The 18,723-nt window shown below is 55.2% G+C and overlaps 1 protein-coding gene across 2 annotated transcripts; it reads left to right on the top strand.

The window, feature by feature from the left end:
* Positions 1 to 7,193: 7,193 nt before the first annotated feature.
* Positions 7,194 to 14,611, top strand: KMT5C (lysine methyltransferase 5C). 2 transcript variants are annotated; one of them, XM_072818785.1, is made up of 9 exons: positions 7,194 to 7,335; positions 8,891 to 9,131; positions 9,253 to 9,418; positions 9,839 to 9,948; positions 10,728 to 10,891; positions 11,001 to 11,020; positions 12,762 to 12,898; positions 13,099 to 13,283; positions 13,420 to 14,611. In XM_072818785.1, the coding sequence occupies exons 2-9, from the start codon at positions 9,022 to 9,024 to the stop codon at positions 13,917 to 13,919; spliced, it is 1,392 nt and encodes a 463-aa protein (XP_072674886.1). In that variant the 5' UTR covers positions 7,194 to 7,335; positions 8,891 to 9,021; the 3' UTR covers positions 13,920 to 14,611. The 2 variants fall into 2 exon arrangements, with proteins under 2 accessions (XP_072674886.1, XP_072674887.1); XM_072818786.1 differs by lacking the exon at positions 7,194 to 7,335 and adding an exon at positions 7,556 to 8,131.
* The last annotated feature ends 4,112 nt before the right edge of the window (positions 14,612 to 18,723 follow it).

The raw sequence follows: 18,723 nt of genomic DNA, 5'->3' as shown, positions 1-18,723 counted from the left end.
TCTTGACAGGAAGCTTCAGTTCCTCTCTGGCTATTAGCACAAACTTGGTTCCTTGCCACATGACCTTCTCCATAAGGTGGACTTGACAGCCTTTCGGCATGGTGATGAGCTCCCCCAGAGGAGTAATTAAAGAGATGGCAAGGATGGAAGCCATCATGTCCTTAGTGAGCTAGCCTTGGACATGCCATTGTGTTTGCAATATCCTTTGCATGGCACCAGCCCAGCCCTATTCAGAGTGGAAGGAGGTGCACAAGGTTTTGAATTCCACTGCGGGTCACTGGAAGTCATCTTGGAAGCTGACTAGGGGTCATCTTGGAGGTCACTGGGGGTCATCTTGGAAATGTGAATACACCAAGGTGTGAATTCATTGCAAAACTTTGAGCATGATGACAATGATATAGGTAGATTGAGTCATGTACGTGTACATATGCATATACATAGGTATATACATGGCATAGATGTTTATGAACTAACATATAGTATATAATACATTTTATTCTATCATTATATACATTCAGTCATTACATAAGTCATACATGAAAACAGAGAGATAACTCCCCCCACAACCCTTTTTTTCCCCAGCTTTATTAGAGTATGATTCACAAACAAAAACTGTATATATTTAAAATATACAGTATAATGGCTTGATATATGTACACACTGTGCAGTGATCACCACAATCAAGCTAATTCACACATCCCTTACCTCCCAACACCAGTTGCCTTTTGCCTGTGTGTGTGTGGGGGGTGGGGTGGGGGGATTATGATCTACCCTCTTAGCAAACTTCAAGTATACAATACAGTACTATTAACTCATCATTCATTCCTCTCCCAACTGTAAGTTTGTACCCCTTGCTCAACGTCTCTCCTTGCCTCCTCAACCTCTGGTAACCACCTTCCAATCCCTGCTTCTGTGAGTTTGACTTTGTTTAGATTCCACACACATGTGGGATCGTACAGTATTTGCTTTTCTGTCTGTCTTATCTCATTCGGCAGCATGTCCTCCAGTTTCTTCCATTGTGTTGCGGACGGCAGGATTTCATCTTTTCTCACAGCTGAATGATATTCCATTATATATGCACATGCCCTAACTTTTCTTCTGTCATTGATCTATCGACCAGCACTTAGGTGGTTTCCATGTTGAGGCCATTGTCAATAATGCTGTAATTAACATGAGAGTGCAGGTATCTCTTTGCAATAGTGATCATTTTCTTTGGATATATATCCAGAAATGAGATTGCTGGATGATACCACATCTCTATTTCTAATTTCTTAAGGATTCACAATATCGTTTTTCCATAGTGGATACACCTGCTTACATTCCCATCGACAGCCACAAGGGTCCCCTTTGTTCCACATCCTGGTCCTCAATCATGTAATTTACATACACGTATAAGTAAATACCCCTTTTCCCTCAAAGTATGGTCATCCTGAATTTACAAAAGTTTTTTGTTTTAAGATTTTACTCATTTATTTGACAGCGAGAGAGTAAGCATGAGTGCAGTGGAGAGAAGGGAGAGCAGAGGGAGAGAGAGAAGCAGACTCCTTGCTGAGCCGGAAGGCCAATGTGGGCCTTGATCCCAGGACTTTGAGATCATGATCTAATCTGAAGGCAGACGCCTGACTGACTGAGCCACGCAGCCACCCCTCGAATTTACAGTTTTATAACAAGTTTTCCCCTTAAAATAAGCCATAAGTAACTTGGAAGTTACTAAGGCTACAATGTCCCCCCAGTGTGTTAATGTGTGGTCTGAAGAAGCCACCTATAAAGGCACACTTCTTGGGTTGCCTTGCTGGCTCAGCGGTTGGGCAGCTGCCTTCAGCTCAGGTCGGGATCCTGGAGACCCAGAACCAAGTCCTGCATCGGGCTCCTTCGAAGAGCCTGCTTCTCCCTCTGCCCGTATCTCTGACTCTCTCTCTTTCTGTGTATCTCATGAATAAATAAATAAATCTTAAAAAAAAAATAAAGGCACACTTCTCAAACATTCTAGAGCATTCCAATCACTGGTTTGGGTGATTCTGATTTAGGAATTCTGCGATGTGACCCAACATTCTTCATTCCCACCAAGCACCCATGTGATCCTGCCTGATCCTGTGGGTGCACGAGCCACACTTTGGGCACACTGTCCTAAAATGCTTATTAAATACTCAACCCGGCTTTCTGGAGGCTGAGACTTAGAATCTATGTTTTCTCTTTTTTTTTAAGATTTTATTTATTTATTCATGAGAGACACAGAGAGAAAGAGGCAAGAGACATAGGCAGAGGGAGAAGCAGGCTCCATGCAGGGACCCCCATGTGGGACTTGATCCCAGGACTCCAGGATCATTACCCGAGCCAAAGACAGACACTCAACTGCTGAGCCACCCAGGCATCCTAGAATCTATATTTTCACTATATTTTCCAGTTGATTGTTTCTCTGCTTCCCTCTCTTTGGGTAGTAAAATATGCATAACATCAAATTTACTGTTTTAATCATTTTTTACAGATTTTATTTATTTTTTTAAGATTTTATTTATTTATTCATGAGACACACACACACACACACACACACACACACAGAGGCAGAGACACAGGCAGAGGGAGAAGCAGGCTCCATGCAGGGAGTCCGATGTGGGACTCGATCCCAGGTCTCCAGGATCAGGCCCTGGGCTGAATGCAGTGCTAAACCGCTGAGCTACCTGGGCTGCCGAGATTTTATTATTTTTATTTATTTATTTATTTATTTATTTATTTATTTATTTATTTAAACTTTTATTTATTTATGATAGTCACAGAGAGAGAGAGAGAGAGAGAGAGAGAGAGAGAGAGAGAGGCAGAGACACAGGCAGAGGGAGAAGCAGGCTCCATGCACCGGAAGCCTGACGTGGGATTCGATCCTGGAGCCCCAGGATCGCGCCCTAGGCCAAAGGCAGGCGCTAAACCGCTGCGCCACCCAGGGATCCCCGAGATTTTATTTATTTATTCATAAGAGACACAAAGAGAGAGGCAGAGACACAGGCAGAAGGAGAAGCAGGCTCCATGCAAGGAGCCGGATGTGGGACTTCAACTCAGGAATCTGGGATCATGCCCTGAGCTAAAGGCAGGCGCTCAACCGCTGAGCCAGCCACCCAGCATCCCACTGTCTTAACCATTTTGAAGTGTACAATTTAATGGCTTTATGTACACGTTCGATGTTCTGCAGCATCACCATTCTTTAGTTCCAAAACCTCATCATCCAAAAAGGAAATCCCATACCTATAATTGATCTCTCTCCATTCTTCCCTCCACCTCCCCCGCCCCTGCCCACTCCCTGGCAACCATAAATCTGCTGTGTCTATGGATTTTCCTATTCTGGATATTTCATAGAAATGGGATCATTCCAAGTCACATGGGGAGCTCAGTGGATTAAGCATCTGACTCTTGATTTCGGCTCAGGTCATGATCTCAGGGTTGTGAGATAGAACCTTGAGTCGGGCTTCCCACTCAGTGTGGGGTTGGCTTGAGATTCTCTCTCTGCCCCCCTCCCACCTTGTGTGCACACACGCATTCCGTCTCTCTAAAATAAATAAATAAATCTTAAAAAAGAAAAAGAAATGGAATCATTCCATATGTGATTTTTTTTTTTTTTTAAATTATGATAGTCACAGAGAGAGAGAGAGAGGTAGAGACACAGGCAGATGGAGAAGCAGGCTCCATGCACCGGGAGCCCGACGTGGGATTCGATCCCGGGTCTCCAGGATCGCGCCCTGGGCCAAAGACAGGCGCCAAACCGCTGCGCCACCCAGGGATCCCCATATGTGATTTTTTGTATCTGGCTCCTTTTACCTGGTATGTTTTCAAGGTTCATCTATGTTGTACGGTTTGTCCAAGCTTCATTCCTGCTCTGGGCTGTCTCTTATTATGCCTTGGAGGTTGAGAACCAGCTGGATGCTTCTGAGCAATATAGCTCAGACTTTGGGAGTAAACCTCTGGTGTCTGATGTTCAGTTAAATCCCCTCTGTCAGCTTCACTTTGCTCATATGTAAAATAGGGGTTAGGGCAGCCTGGGTGGCTCAGCGGTTTAGTGCCTGCCTTGAGCCCAGGGCGTGCTCCTGGAGACCCAGGATCGAGTCCCACCTTGGGCTCCCTATGTGGGGCCTGCTTCTCCCTCTGCCTGTGTCTCTGCCTCTCTTTCTCTCTGTGTCTCTCATGAATAAATGAATAAAATCTTAAAAAAATATTAATAATAAAATAAAATAAAATGGGGGTTATAAGAGCCCTCCCCTAGCAGAGCTATTTGCAAAGTTTACCAGCTCAGTAAACTGTTAGGCGTGGTCATTACTCCATCTGGTGGATTTGTCAAGTGAACTGACCAATCTTCTGTTGTTGGACATTAAGGCTTTTTGTATTTTTCTGTGTGTTTTTTTTTTTAAGATTTTATTTATTTATTTGAGAGAGACAGCACAAGTAGGAGAAGGGGCAGAAGAAGAGGGAGAAGCAGGCTGTCTGCTGAGCAGGGAGCCGGATCATGCCATCCCAGGACCCTGGGATAATGACTGAGCCAAAGGCAAACACTTAACTGACTGAGCCACCCAGATGCCCTATTTTTCTGTTTTATTTTTTTAAGATTTTATTTATTTATTCATGAGAGACACACACACACACAGAGAGAGAGAGAGAGAGAGAGTCAGAGACATAGACAGAGGGAGAAGCAGGCTCCATGCAGGGAGCCCGATGTTGTGGGACTCGATCCTGGGACTCCAAGATCATGCCATGGAACAAAGGCAGGTGCTCAACTGCTGAGCTACCCAGGCGTCCCTTTTTCTATGTTTTAAACAACTCTGCGGCTAACATCTTTCTATATAAATATCTTAACATTTGCTATTTATTTTCTTTAAATAAAACCCTGGAAGTGAGGGTACCTGGTGGCTCAGTGGTTGAGCGTCTGCCTTCGGCTCAGGTCTTGATCCTCGGGTGCTGGCATGGCATGATCTGGCTTCTTGCTCAGCGAACAGCCTGCTTCTCCCTCTTCTGCCTCTCTTCTGTGTCTCTCATGAATGAATAAAAATCTTTAAAAAATAAATAAACAAATAAAAGGGCAGCCCCGGTGGCGCAACGGTTTAGCACCACCTGCAGCCCGGGGTGTGATCCTAAGGACCTGGGATCAAGTCCCACGTCAGGCTCCCTGCATGGAGCCTGCTTCTCCCTCTACCTGTGTCTCTGCCTCTCTCTTTCTCTCTGTCTCTCATGAATAAATAAATAAAATCTATATCTATATCTATATATTATGCAATCTTTTTTGAGACATAGAAAAACAACAGATAGTGAATATAGTAAACTCATGTTTCCACCTCTGGACTCTACAAAAGGAGAGAAAAAAAGTACAAATATCAACGTGTGCGTGGCTTTCCTGATTGCATTCTTTCTGGCCCACCTGCAAGGGTCACAGATAGGATTTGCCCCTCCTTTTGTCATGCCTATGCACATCTATACACGTGGAAAACACACATCCACATACAATCTTTTTCTTTTCTTTTCTTTCTTTCTTTCTTTCTTTCTTTCTTTCTTTCTTTCTTTCTTTCTTTCTTTCTTTCTTTCTTTCTTTCTTTCTTTCTTTTTTTACAACCCTCGATTCAAGTGTTTTAAAACTGCCCACATTCGACTCTGCAGAGTTCTGCAGCTAGCATCATGTTTTGGGGTTGTCCAGGTTGGATGTACAGAGTGCAGGCTCACTCCCTTTCACTGCTGTATGGTGCTCCCCTGTATGAATACCTCATGATCCATTTATCTTCATGTGATGGGCATTTAAGCCGATTCCAGGTTGTTGTTTTTTACCACTACAAACATTACTGTTGGGAGCTTATCTTTTTGGTTCCCATTTGCGAGTGTTTTTGTAGGTTATATACACAAGCGAACAGAAAGAAGGGCTGTCCTTGTAAGATCCAGACGTGCTGATAGGACTTTTCCAGAGAGCTAAGTTTGTAGGGTCCTCTCTGCTTGCTGGCTCCTGCTCTCCTCTGGAGCTGTGGCCGTCCTTATTGGAGAGCTGTGGGTGTGTGCCTCAGTTGAGGGGAGCGGTCTCAGAGCTGGGGTTAGCCCCAGCTGGGGAAGGATCAGCAGGAACATAGGGGGGTAGGTAGGCTGGAAGCACGGATGGAAGACAATCGGGAGGGTGTCAAGGAGAAACCCTCAGAGAGGGACCAGCGTGGTCCTTGTTCTACAAACGCGAACCTGAGGTCCAGAGAGGGTAAGCCACTTCCCCAGCATCACAGAGCTATGCAGAAACCGTCAGCTCCTCCTCGCCAGCGGGTCATGCACACATTCATTCATCCAGTGCACATGAAGAAAGCACCTATTCCGAGCCAGCCATTGTTCTAAACACACAAGATACACGGCAGTGAGTAACACAAAGACGGCCTGCTCCGAGTGCGGAGCTTATTATTCTGGGCATAATTATGATGAATTGGTAATTATGCATGCCTCCAGGATTGCAGCTGGGGGGGGGGGCTGATGCCAACCGGGGGGGGGGGGCTGTCCCATGAGAGTTTTCTCCAAGGCCCCGCTTCCCAGGCTCCTCCTGTCCGACCCGTTCAACCACACAGCTACCGCGGGGTTCTCGGGGTTCTCGCAGCCCAGAAGGTGCTCCAGCCACCAGGGAGAGCGAGGTGCCCTTTGTAGCCGGACAGGGCTGTCAAAGTTTTGTCGCCTCGGCAACCGCAGGCCGGGCGGGATCTACCCGGGCGACCGCGCACGCCCACCCGCCCCAGCGTTCTCCCTGAGGTTCGCGAAGGTTTCGCCGGAGAAAAAGAATGGGCCAGAAGCGACTCCACGGTGACGGGGGAAGGCCCTAGCCTATGGGAGGCCGAGCCGTTCCAAGGCCAGCCAGTCACACGCGGGCTATGGAGCCGGCGAGCCCGCCCCTTTCCACTAGGACCTGAATAACCTGACCCAAACCCGAGTTTCGCCTGGAGCCACGACGCTCTCGGCCAATGAGGGCGTCGACTCCTGGCTGTGGGCGGGCCGTGTCTCCATGGCAGCGGCGGAAGGACAGCGGCGGGAGCCATTAGCCAAAGTCGGCGGCTCTTGGCAGCCGCGCGAGCTGAGCGGGGTTTCGTAGGGGCACGGACGGGAGGGCAGGCGGGGAGGGGCCGAGTGGGTCTCGACCAATGAGAGTGGCGGAAGCGCCGCAGCCGCTGAGAATGGCGGCGGCCTCGACCAATGGGCGCTCCCGCTGGCTGCGGTGAGGCGGGGCCGGCGGCGCAGACGGGAGGCGCGGCGACCGTGTCTGACGAGAGCTGGAGCAGGCAGTGGGAGGAGGTGGTGGCGGCTGCGGCTCTGGTGCCTGAGGAGGAGGAGGAGGAGGAGGAGGAAAAGCGGGTGAGGGGCGGCGCGGGGCCCGACCTCTGAGCCCCCTCTTGGCCCCCAGCCCGCGCTGCCTTGGCTCCCGGTCGCCCCCAGCCCCGACCGCCCCCCGCCCCGCCCGGCCCCTCCTCATGTCCAGGCGCCCACGTCTCCCGCCCTTCGGCCTCAGGCTGCTCCGGGCGCCCAGCCTCTCCCCGCACCCTCGGGTCGCCCCGGCACCCCCCCGCTCCCCTCCTTGGCCCTCAGGCTCTTCCCCTGCACACTCGCTGCCTGCCAGGCCCCTGTCTGCTTCTTGAGTGCCGCCCGCGGACCTCAGCCCCGGCTCCTGGACCCCCAGAGCCTGCCCAGGTCCCTTCCTGGAGCACAAGCTCTTCCTCCCGGGGTGTGCAGGACCTGCCTTTCCGCTGCTTCTCCACGCCCCGCTCTGCACCCCTAGGCCCCCGTTCTCCTCCACGGGACCTGCCCTCGACCCCAGCTCTCCACTCTGGCGTTCGTGGGGTCGTCCGTGACCCCCAGGCCTCCGAACCGCGCTCTGTCCAGCAGGCGCCCCCGGCCCTACTCTGTGCCCCAGATCCCCGCTGTGCAGTGTATTTTGTCTCTACCCACAAGCTTGTCTGCAGCTTCCGCTCCGTCCCGGCGCCCTCTCGCATCGCCCCCTCTTTATGTATCCCCAGCCTTCCTGTCTTTTCTGGAACCCCTTCCCCACAGCTCAAGCTGCTGGTCCCTCTTCAGCTCCCCTTCCTCGCGGTCCCCCGTGGACTCTCCCTGAAGCACCGTGGCGTGGATGCCCAGCAGGCCTTCTGTAGTCAGGGTCAGGGGTCTTGTTTTGTTTCCTTTTGCTAATTCCCTTCTTTCTCCCCTTTTGATAGACCTGCACTGCCTCTCCATATCAGTCCTTTCCTCTACCCCCTTCTGGGCTTTGTCCTCCGAGCCCCCCCCTCCCTCCCCCAGAATCCTTGGAGAGGGAGCAGGTGCTGGGATCCCTCCTCCGCGCTCCCTCCCCTACCCCCCCTCCAGGCTGCCTGAGGCTTCTCCCATAGTCTCCAGATGATTCCCAAGGGCTGCTGGGGAGGAATGGAGGGGTGGTTGGAGGGAGGTGGAGGCTGAGGCCAAGAAGAGTGGGGGTGGGTGGAGGAACAGGCTGTCCTAGCGGGTGGGAAGCCTTGGATTTTTCCTTAGTGAGGGCTGGAGGTGGAAATGGGCTCCCCCTGACTCCCACCCCTGTAGGGCTAAGCCTTTAGGGTTATCCCTGACTGCCAATTAATCAGCCTTCCCTGAGCCAGTAGGGACGAGTGCGTTTGCGTGCGCGCGCACGTGTGTGTGTGTGTGTGTGTGTGTGTGTGTGTGAGGGAGAGAGAGAGGGATGAGGGAATCTGCATGTGTGTGGGTGTGCACAGCAGGTGGTCATGGGTGCTTGAAGGATTTGTGTCTGTGCTCCAGAGCATGAAGATACTAATGACGATGACTGGCATTTCTTTAGGGGCTTCCCCACTAGCAGAAGTACTTGTTGCATTCTGGCTTCACCGAGAGCCCTGTGAAGTCAGCATTGCTTTTACTCCCTGATTTATAGATGAGACTGGAGACCTTTAAAAGCCTTGCCAAACTCCGCGCAGCTCCTAAGTGGCACTCCTGGGGCACTGCCCCTGCCCCTACCTTGTGCCCTCCACTCCGGGCCAGAGGCAGCATGGTCCGTGGGGCACCATGGGACCAGACAGAGTGACAGCCAGAGAGCTGTGTGAGAATGACGACCTTGCCACCAGCCTAGTCCTGGACCCCTACCTCGGCTTCCGTACCCACAAGATGAACGTCAGGTGAGGCGGCTGGGGACCCCTTCCCTTCCTCCAGGGCCCCTGCAGCCCCAAGAGGGGGTGGGGGCGGGGCCTGGGAAGGCCCAGCCAAGGCCCTGGGACCCAGGCATGCCCTCTCCCCCAGCCCTGTGCCCCCACTGCGGCGACAGCACCACCTGCGCTCAGCGCTGGAGGCCTTCCTGAGGCAGCGGGACCTGGAGGCTGCATACCGGGCCCTGACGCTGGGAGGCTGGATGGCCCACTACTTCCAGAGCCGGGGCCCGCGGCAGGAGGCTGCCCTCAAGACCCACGTGAGGGCGCCCTTCCCTTCATCTCCACCCTCAGCCCACAGGTCTTCCCTCTCACCTCTGCCACCCTGCCAGACAGAACCTCTGGAGCCCCAGGCTCTGCCCATCTCCACCCCACCTCGCCCCCAACCCCCACCCTCTGCAAATCCCCCACCCCCACAAGACGCCCTAACTTCCTAGCCATTGGGACCATCTGAGACAAGGCTCAGAGAATCCTAGGAGAGGAGAATTGGGGGCCCTCTGAGATGGAGTACAACCTCTTCATTTGACAGATGAGGAAACTGAGACCCCCCAGAGGGGAAGTGAACCCCCCAAGACCACACAGCAAGTCAGTGACAGAGCAGGACTAGGACCCAGGAGAGAGAGGGCCGAGGACGACCCTGCCCCAGCTCCTCACCCCGCCCACCCCCTCACCTCCCCCAGATCTATCGCTACCTCCGAGCCTTCCTGCCTGAAAGCGGCTTTACCATCCTGCCCTGTACACGCTATTCCATGGAGACAAATGGAGCCAAGATTGTGTCTACCAGAGCTTGGTAAGAGGGCAGAGCTCACAGACAAGAGCCCTGGAGGCTGCTGGGAGAGGATACCCCAGCAGACCAGGGCAGAAGCCTCTGGTGCTGAGGCCAGGTCTAGTCCCAGAGACCCTCTTGGCCTTCAGCAGCCCTGATGGGGGATGAGAACTCCATGCGACCCTGGGGTTCCAGGGGCTGCTAGGAAAGTACTGACTGTCCCCAGGACTGTGGCAGCCTTGGTGCCAGTGGGGCCTCTGCAGCATAGACCATGCTACTGGGTAAGGGGCAGGGCAGTGAGCAAGGTCGACCCTGCCAGCCACTCACAGTGTAGACAGAAGGCAGGTGTAGCCAAGTAAACACACAGGTACTGACCACAGTTCCTAGGTGCTTCAGGAGCCACTAGGGAATTTTGAATGTTCTTGGGAAGCAGGCCTAGGCAGAGGCCCACCAGAGGGTCTGGTGAAGCATGTGGGATAGCAGCTTGTGAAGAGTCCAGGCAGAAGGGCAACTTGTGCAAGGCCCAAGGGGTTTTGTACCTGGAAGAGGAGCCAGAGCAAGAGGACAGTGTGAGTGGTGCCTGGGTTGTAGTGTCCTGTCTGGGCACCATCCTCTCTCCAAGGATGCTGGATCTAGGAAGTGCCCCTGGCAGGTGTAGATGCAGTGGTGGGTGGGTTTGAGAAATCGGACCACGGTGGCCAGCAGTGGCATGCAGGAGGCCTGGTCCCCTAGAGCCCCTGTCCATGGAGATAGTGGCTAGAGGTGCTGTGCACAGACCCACCCACTGCCTGGCCTCTTGGCAGGAAGAAGAATGAGAAGCTGGAACTGCTGGTGGGCTGCATCGCAGAGCTGCGGGAGGCCGACGAGGGGCTGCTGAGAGCTGGTGAAAACGACTTTAGCATCATGTACTCCACCCGCAAGCGCATCGCACAGCTGTGGCTGGGCCCGGCAGCCTTCATAAACCATGGTGGGGGCAGGGGCGGGGTGGGGCGGGTGGCAGGGAGGGTGGCCAGCCACCCCTCCACTCACCTGAATCTCTTCTCTCCCTCTCCTTCACCCACCCCTCCATGCTCCAGACTGCAAACCCAATTGCAAGGTAAGACTTGGGGACCTCCACCCAGGAGTGGGCATGGGGTGATGAGGGAGCCCCAGGGAAGGGCATTTGTGTCAGTGACTAGCCCAAAACTGCCCAGAGTCTCCCCATCTGACAGAACTGTCCTCCAGCCCTGGTTTTGTAGCTTCAGAATCATGTTTGTGGCTGCAGCGATCAGAGAGTCAGGGAGGAGGGGGCCTTGGCTAGACTCAGGGCTATGCCACTCAGAGGAGGGAGCGAGCCCCTGGCCTCATGTGGAGATGCCCACTGGCCACAGCAGAAGGCGAGGTGGGGTGTTGGGGTGGCTGAGGGACAGGAAGCTGTCAATTCATGCGAGCCACCTCGGGTAAAGCCAGAGACAGCCCTAGAAGATGAGAGTCTGGGAGGCAGGGCTTCCAGGCAGAGGAGTGAACTGAGGATGCAGCTTTGGGATAGAGGGGTGGGGAGGGGCCACTGTGTGTTCTACGTGGTGGAGCATGGGGTGTGTGAACACAGAGCAGTCTCGAGAAGGTCTTGAGTACACATCCTGCTGAATGTTGGGCCCCAAGGTGTGACAGGGGGTCCAGAGCTGGGGCTCCAGAGTTAGAACTGGATCCGAGTCTTTGCCTCACTCACTTCTCTTGCGTGGGAGCCCGTGAGAACTCACCTCCTGCAAGGGAAGTGAAGTGCACACCCTGGTTCCTGTGTTCTGTGACTGCAGACCCGTCCCGTTGTGTGGATTTGGGGGTGAGAAAAATGCTGGGGAGCACAGAAAACCAGGCTCTGGAGTGCAGCAGATGGCAGCTGCCTGAGGGCCCAGGAGTAAGGCCATGCAAAACAGGGAGACTGCAGAGAAGTCCCGCCAGAGCTAGGCCTGGAAGGAGGACTAGGATTTTCCTAGGTGTTGAAGGAAAACCGACGTGTCAGGGCATCCCAGATGGATACGTCTCAGTGGAGGGCCAAGGAGGCAGGACCGGCCTGGTGACTCTGGCGTCCACATGCCACAAGTAGCTCAAGTCTGCCCTGTGGACGCTCCCACTGGGTGAATAATGGGGCTTGGCTCTGAGACAGCCCTGGCAGCTTATGAGGTAGAGGTTTGGCAGGAAGGGGAAGGACCAGAAGCTGCCCTGTGACCTGGTGTGTGACCTGGTATGTAACTGAGTGAGAGGTTGGCTCCAGCTGGAGTAGGGGATAGGACAAAGACACAAGACCCTGTGCACGGATGCTCTGGCCATCTGGTCTGGGATAAGGCAGGCAGGTGGTGAGAGCCACCCCAGATGTGTGTCAGGCTAGAGTGCAGGGACTGATGGGGGTCCCACTCCTCCCAGACTGGTGGGGGGTTGAGAGGCAGAAGGCAGGAGTGGCCGGTGGGCCAGCAATCCCAGACCTGGGCTGCAGAGTGGCCGGACCCTCTGGAAGGGAGCTGGCCACTGGGGTACAAGGTGCGGGGAGTAGGGAGTGGGTTCAGTGTGTCAGAGGGGTGGAGGAAGAGTGCAGGAGGGAGTGGGCCATGCGCATTGCCAACACCACCAGGGTCTAGTTAGACCATCATCATGTGGGGAGGGTAGAGGCCAGCAGAAGGGTGGGAGGTCAGGGAGTGTGTGTGGCAGGCAGGCCCTGGAGGGGAACCCTCCCCCCACCAGGGCTCTGGGCTCCTGGCCCCTGCCAGTCCCTATCCCAGGCCCCATCCCCAGGAGTGCACTTGGAGTGGACTGGCCAGGTGGGGTGGAGTCTAGGACAGGCCCCTGAGCATCCTGGCTCCCAGTTTGTGCCGGCAGATGGGAATGCAGCCTGTGTGAAGGTGCTTCGGGACATTGAGCCAGGGGATGAGGTGACCTGCTTTTATGGTGAGGGCTTCTTTGGTGAGAAGAATGAGCACTGTGAATGCTACACGTGTGAGAGGTGAGGCATCCAGAGAGGCCATGGGATGGCCTGGGGAGGCTGTAGGGAAGCATGTGGGGGCGGTTGTGGGAGGCACTGGGGAGGTCATGGGAGGCACGTCAGGAGGTTGTGGGAAAGCCATGGCACATCGGGAAAGCTGTGCCTGTGAACCCAGAAGTCCTTCCTCAGGACCTGCTCCCATCTCCCCCCACCCCCACAAGGAAAGGCGAAGGAGCCTTCCGCCTGCGGCCTAGGGAACCCTTGCCCCCTCGGCCCCTGGACAAGTACGAGCTCCGGGAGACCAAACGGAGGCTGCAGCAGGGCCCAGACCGTAGTCGCCGGCAGGGCCCCCTGGGCCCCAGGGCCTGTGCCCACCTGTCCCCGCTGCACCGGGACCCATTCTGTGGTGAGCCCCCCAAGGCCCACCCCTTGTCTGCTGGCCGCCTGCCCTGCCCCTTCCTGCCCTCCGGCCCCTGGGCACCCTCCCCGAGGCCCTGCTCACCAGCCCCTCGTGTCTCTCCCCCTCCCCCGGGCCTCCACAGCTGCCTGCCAGCCCCTGCGCCCCCTGCCCTGCGGCACTCGCCCCGACGCCTCGCCCCTCTGGCTCCAGTGGCTGTCTCAACCCCAGCTCCGGGCGCGCCCCCGGCGGCGCCGACGCCCCCAGCCCCGGCGGGCCCCTGCGCTCCCTGTCCTCCGTGCAGCCCGCGTCTCCTTGCACCAGTGGGGAGGCTGTGGCCCTCGCTGCTGCCTGCGAGCAGAAGCCCTGGTGGCCCTGGGCCCAGCCCCCCGAGCCCACTGGGCCCCTCAGCAGGACTGGCACTGGGCCCGGCGTTATGGGCTGCCTTACGTGGTGCGCGTGGATCTGAGCCGCGTGGCTGCAGCCCTGCCTGCCACCCCCGTTCCCGCCCCTGTTGGGACCCCAGGCCCCACCCCCTTCCCGAAGCAGGCCCTGGCCTTTGCCCCCTTCAGCCCACCCAAGCGTCTGAGGCTGGTGGTCAGCCATGGCTCCATTGACCTGGACGTCAACGGTGACGGGCCATGAGGAGCTGGACAGGGAGGCCGCAGGCCAGGAGAGCAAAGGGTCCCTCCTCGTCCTCCATCCTCCCCAAGCCCCAGGTTCTCCAGGACTCACTGACCTCTAGAAGGAGCTGTTGGACCTCTGGGAGGGAGCTGGCCCTTGGCCCCAGCACAGTTCTGACCTGGGCTGAGTGGGTTTGGAGACACCCAGGGATCTGACCCCTGACCTTTTGTGACTGCTGACCCCTGAGCCACCCCCACCCCCAGCAGCGTGTTCTGGTCCTGGCTGCCCTTCCCCAACTCCAGCCTCAGGACTATGGGAGCCGTTCCCTTCCCTACCCACCTCCTGCCCAGGGAGCAAAGCCATAAGGGGTGGGGGCCACCCTATGGCATCTCCCCAGAAGCCCAGGCCTCAGGAGGAGTGAGATTCACCTAGGGGTGGCACTCCCTAGAGACTGTACTCCGGAGGGGAATGGACTTGCTTTCAGTTCTGCGACTGTCCGAGGTGGGGGGCAAGCGGGGGGGTTGTCTGAGACATGCCCTCACCACCCTGTGGGTCTCAGGGAGGCCGGATGCGACCTCATCTTTCTCATGGTGCTATCCCTGGTGCTACTGGGGTGTGGGGGTCCCTCCCCTCCCTCACACCAGAATGGGATATGTTGGGGGATTGGAAGCACTTGAACTTTTTATTTTATTAAAACCTTGTTATAAGCAGCACCCTTTGTAGCTTTTCATTTTGATTGATGTTTTGAGGGGATGTTTATCAGCAGGGGGAAACCCTCGGCCCTGCTGGGGAAATCAGGTCAGGGGGAGGTGGCCCAGGCTTTGGGGGCCTACGAGCTTTAGAAGAAAGGTCTGCAGGTTTTCCTAGAGGCCAGAGTCACAACTGCACCCGAGCCAGATTTAGGAAGAGTGCCTCAGGCGCTGTCCTCACGAGCCGGGCTCTCTCATCGGGCTCTCTCTTCATCGGGCTCTCTCATTGTTCAGATGAGGTAACAGGTCCAGCAAACAGAGGGAGTCGCCTGCAGGTCCTGTTGCCCCTGCATCTTCCTCCATGTTCTTTTCTGTTGGTCAGCCCAGCTCTATGGGGCCAGGGCGGTGAACCTTCTCAAGCTGCTCAGGATCCAGGTCAGTGGGGACCCTGCCATCCCTCTTCATCCTCACCTCCCTCTGCCCAGTGGCACAGAACAAATGCCAGCAAGGCAGACAGCTAACCAGGACCAGTGAGTGTGGCCTCACACAGCCTGAGGGTCAAGTGGGGCTGGGGGCTAAGGAGAGGGTGGGGCGGCAGGGAGAGGCCCCTGGGTGGGGCAGAGGAACTGCCTGGGGCTGTAACCTTTTTACTTTAAATTCCTTTCATTTACTGAGAGGGGTTTCCTTTCAGAACTAGAGGAGACAAAGAGCCTGAGACCGGGCTTCCCTGGGACTCTTATTGCCCCTGATAGTTTTCTCCTTCCTGTTAAAGATGGGGGAGAAGAGAACATAGAGGAGCACAGAGGGAGGGCTATCCTTAAAGAACTGGGCATCTGCACAGACTGCAGTGCAGGCACCTTCACTGAGGCTTCTAGACAAACAGCACGGCAGAGCCGGGAATCTTCTTCCCCTAAGGCCACTGGGGATTACAAGAACCTCCAGAAATTATATTTTAAACATAGTAACTACACGGGGGATCCCTGGGTGGCTCAGCGGTTTAGCGCCTGCCTTTGGCCCAGGGCGCAATCCTGGAGTCCCGGGATCGAGTCCCACATCGGGCTCCCGGCATGGAGCCTGCTTCTCCCTCCTCCTGTGTCTCTGCCTCTCTCTCTCTATGTCTATCATAAATAAATAAATAAATAAATAAATAAATAAATAAATATAAATAAATAAATAAATAAATAAACATAGGGCAGCCCCGGTGGTGCAGCGGTTTAGCGCCGCCTGCAGTCTAGGGTGTAATCCTGGAGACCCAGGATCGAGTCCCACGTCAGGCTTCCTGCACGGAGCCCACTTCTCCCTCTGCCTGCGTCTCTGTCTCTCTATGTCTCTATGAATAAATAAATAAACAAATCTTTAAAAAAAAAAACAAAAAAATAAACATGGTAACTACATATGCATGTGCACTGCCTTCTCAGGGGAGGGAGTTTGGAGCCTTCATCCAACTCTCAAAAGTGTCTGGAACCCAAAAAAACAGAAACTGATGGGCAGGGTCTCACCCTTGACGCTGCCGCCGTCCTGAGCCAGCCCATTCTGTGTTGTAGGATGAGGAGCACCAGTGGTAACAAAAGTGGTTCCAGACAGTGCCAAATGTCCCCCTGGGGCCAGAGCCACCCTGAGAATCACTGGGCTGAGCAACAGGGAAGACCTCCAGGACGAACTGTGGGCAATACCCATGGCTGGGCTGTGTCCTGGTGCCAGCCTTCACGATAGCACTCCCAGATGACCTGTGGACAGTAGGTACATGCACAGAGTCCCCGTTGCTGCCAGTTTCCTCCAGGACCCCCAAGTAGATAGTCCACTAACACCACAGGGAAGTGTAAGGAGTTTAAGATGTATCCAGAGAAGTATCTCGAGCTGTGCTGGGCCTCCAGAGCTCCCCCTGGTGGCTCAGGGCCCGGTGGGTGGGGTGGGTAGCCGGGGTTATGTGTGGAGGGCCGGGTCAGGAGGAGCCCCATCAGACAGGCAGCCTGGGCTGAGCCAAGCAAGGGCAAAGGGAAGATGGAGGGAGGTGAAGGAAAGAAGGAGTTGCAGGAAACAGAAAAATTGTAGCTCACAGGACGGGGTCTGCACTCTGCTGCTCCTCCCCCCAGTGCTCTCCTCCCCTCTGGTGGCTGGTTCAGCAGCAGAGCCAAGAGTGCCCTCCAGGCTGGGCACCCCAATCCTGGGCCCACATGTCTCCTCGAGGGCGCTCTTCGATGCTTTTGCATGCCTGCGGTGTTGACCAGCCGCTTCCGGGCCCCTGCTGCTGATGGGCTGGCCATCCTGGAGCTGCTGATCCTGGAGCTGCTGATCCCAGAGGGCCGCTGGCAATCTGTCACTCCCACCGTCCAATGTGACGTTAGGCACCATCACTGAACTGCCAACACTGATGCTGAGTTCCTCGAATTGCCTCTGTGGACAGAGCCCCCCGCCACACACACACCCTGAGAACACCCAGCTCCACAATCCTGTGACTCAGCATCATCCTCCCCGACAGCCCTATGAAGTGCATGCATTGTTATCACTGCATTTGGGATGAAAAGACTGTGGTGCTGAAGGCTTAGGGGATTTGTCTGGGGCTGTTTCTCAGGAGTTCATCGGGCTCTGAGAAGGAGGCAGACACCAGAGAGAGGAGGCTGGAGCTGGGCCCACTGGGAACCAAGGGACCGTGAGCTGGGCTGCAGGGCTTCTGTGGGGTGGAGGTGGGAGGAGAGGAGAGGGAGAGCAGGGGCCTGGGGTCTCGGGTTACTGGGGGAAGGGCCACTGAGCAGCTCGGTGGGCCCAGGATTGGGGTGCCCAGCCTGGAGGGCACTCTTGGCTCTGCTGCTGAACCAGCCACCAGAGGGGAGAAGATCGCTGGGGGGAGGAGCAGCGGAGTGCAGACCCCATTGTGAGCTACAATTGTTCCGTTTCCTGCAGCTCCTTTCCTTCACCTCCCACCATCTTCCCTTCTTACAGGGAAGCCCTGGAGCCTGTTTGTAGATAGGGAGGAAGCTGCTGGCTGAGGGTCTGCAGAGATCAGAGAACGATTAGAGAAGGACTGAGGTTGACCGGAAGGGGGCAATAAGGAGAGCAGGGCCGCAGGTTGGGGGCAGGGGCAGGGAACCAGTCGAGTGGCCTTAGTTTGCTTGGATCTGGGAGGCTGCTTCAGAGGGGCTGGTAGAGGAGCAGTGGGACAGATGTTCAGAGTTCAGGGCCTGAGAGTTTGCAGTGTTGTTGGGCGTGGGCATACACAGGACAATGGTGGCAGAGTGGGAAGAATGTTCCAGAAAAGGGGTGCCTGTAGCTCTGTTGAGCACCGGATGTTGGGGGATCCCTGGGTGGCTCAGCGGTTTGGCGCCTGCCTTTGGCCCAGAGCGTGATCCCGGGACTCCAGGATTGAGTTCCACATCAGGCTCCCAGCGTGGAGCCTGCTTTTCCCTCCTCCTGTGTCTCTGCCTCTCTCTCTCTATGTCTATCATTAATAATAAATAAATAAATAAATAAATAAATCTTAAAAAAAAAGCATCGGATGTTGGATTTTCTGACTCTGGATTTTCAGCTCAGGTCATGATCTCAGGATGGTGAGGTCGAGCCCCATTGGGGCTCTGCACTCGGTGGGGAGTCTCTTTGAGATTGTCTCTCCTTCTGCACCGCCCCCCCCTCCCCTGCCACCAGCTTGCACACACACATACTCTCTCTTTCAAATAAATAAAATCTTTAAAAAATAAAATGTTCCAGAAGTGGTGGAGGGATGATGGTGGAGAGGATCCTGGGCCAAAGAAGGAAGGAGGAAGGCTGGGAGTGGCTTCTGGGCAACCGGGTAAAGTGCACTCCAGGCACTGGTGCCCTGGTGAGGTTCAGAGGCTGGCTGGGGCTGCACAGGTGGCAGGCCCCATGCCCAGAGACTACCTGGGTGATCTCACCGAGTGTCACCCCATTTGGTGACTCAGAGCTGCCTTGCCTGTGTGGCACCACCACTAGAGCAGGACAGCCCTTCCTGTAGCTCTCCACATACCCCGCATCCTCGTTTGCCCTCCTGTCTCTCCGTTGTGGTTGGAGAGACAGAGTCTGGGGTAAGGTTTCTGGGTGGACCCATCTCAGTAATGGGACATTTGGGGTGTGCCCTGGGTGGGGTGATGAGGGCAGCATGGAGGGTATCTGTGGGAGTGGTC

The sequence above is a fragment of the Canis lupus genome (assembly GCF_048164855.1).
Source record: "Canis lupus baileyi chromosome 1 unlocalized genomic scaffold, mCanLup2.hap1 SUPER_1_unloc_2, whole genome shotgun sequence".
NCBI classification, from domain to species: Eukaryota; Metazoa; Chordata; class Mammalia; order Carnivora; family Canidae; genus Canis; species Canis lupus.
This window is presented reverse-complemented; position numbering and strand designations above follow the sequence as displayed.

Excerpts from the sequence above, each read along its gene's own strand:
- KMT5C (XM_072818785.1), top strand. The coding sequence starts at position 9,022 with ATGGGACCAGACAGAGTGACAGCCAGAGAGCTGTGTGAGAATGACGAC. Across the intron at positions 9,949-10,727 it reads ATTGTGTCTACCAGAGCTTG|GAAGAAGAATGAGAAGCTGG; the intron begins GTAAGAGGGCAG and ends GCCTCTTGGCAG. Across the intron at positions 11,021-12,761 it reads ACTGCAAACCCAATTGCAAG|TTTGTGCCGGCAGATGGGAA; the intron begins GTAAGACTTGGG and ends CCTGGCTCCCAG.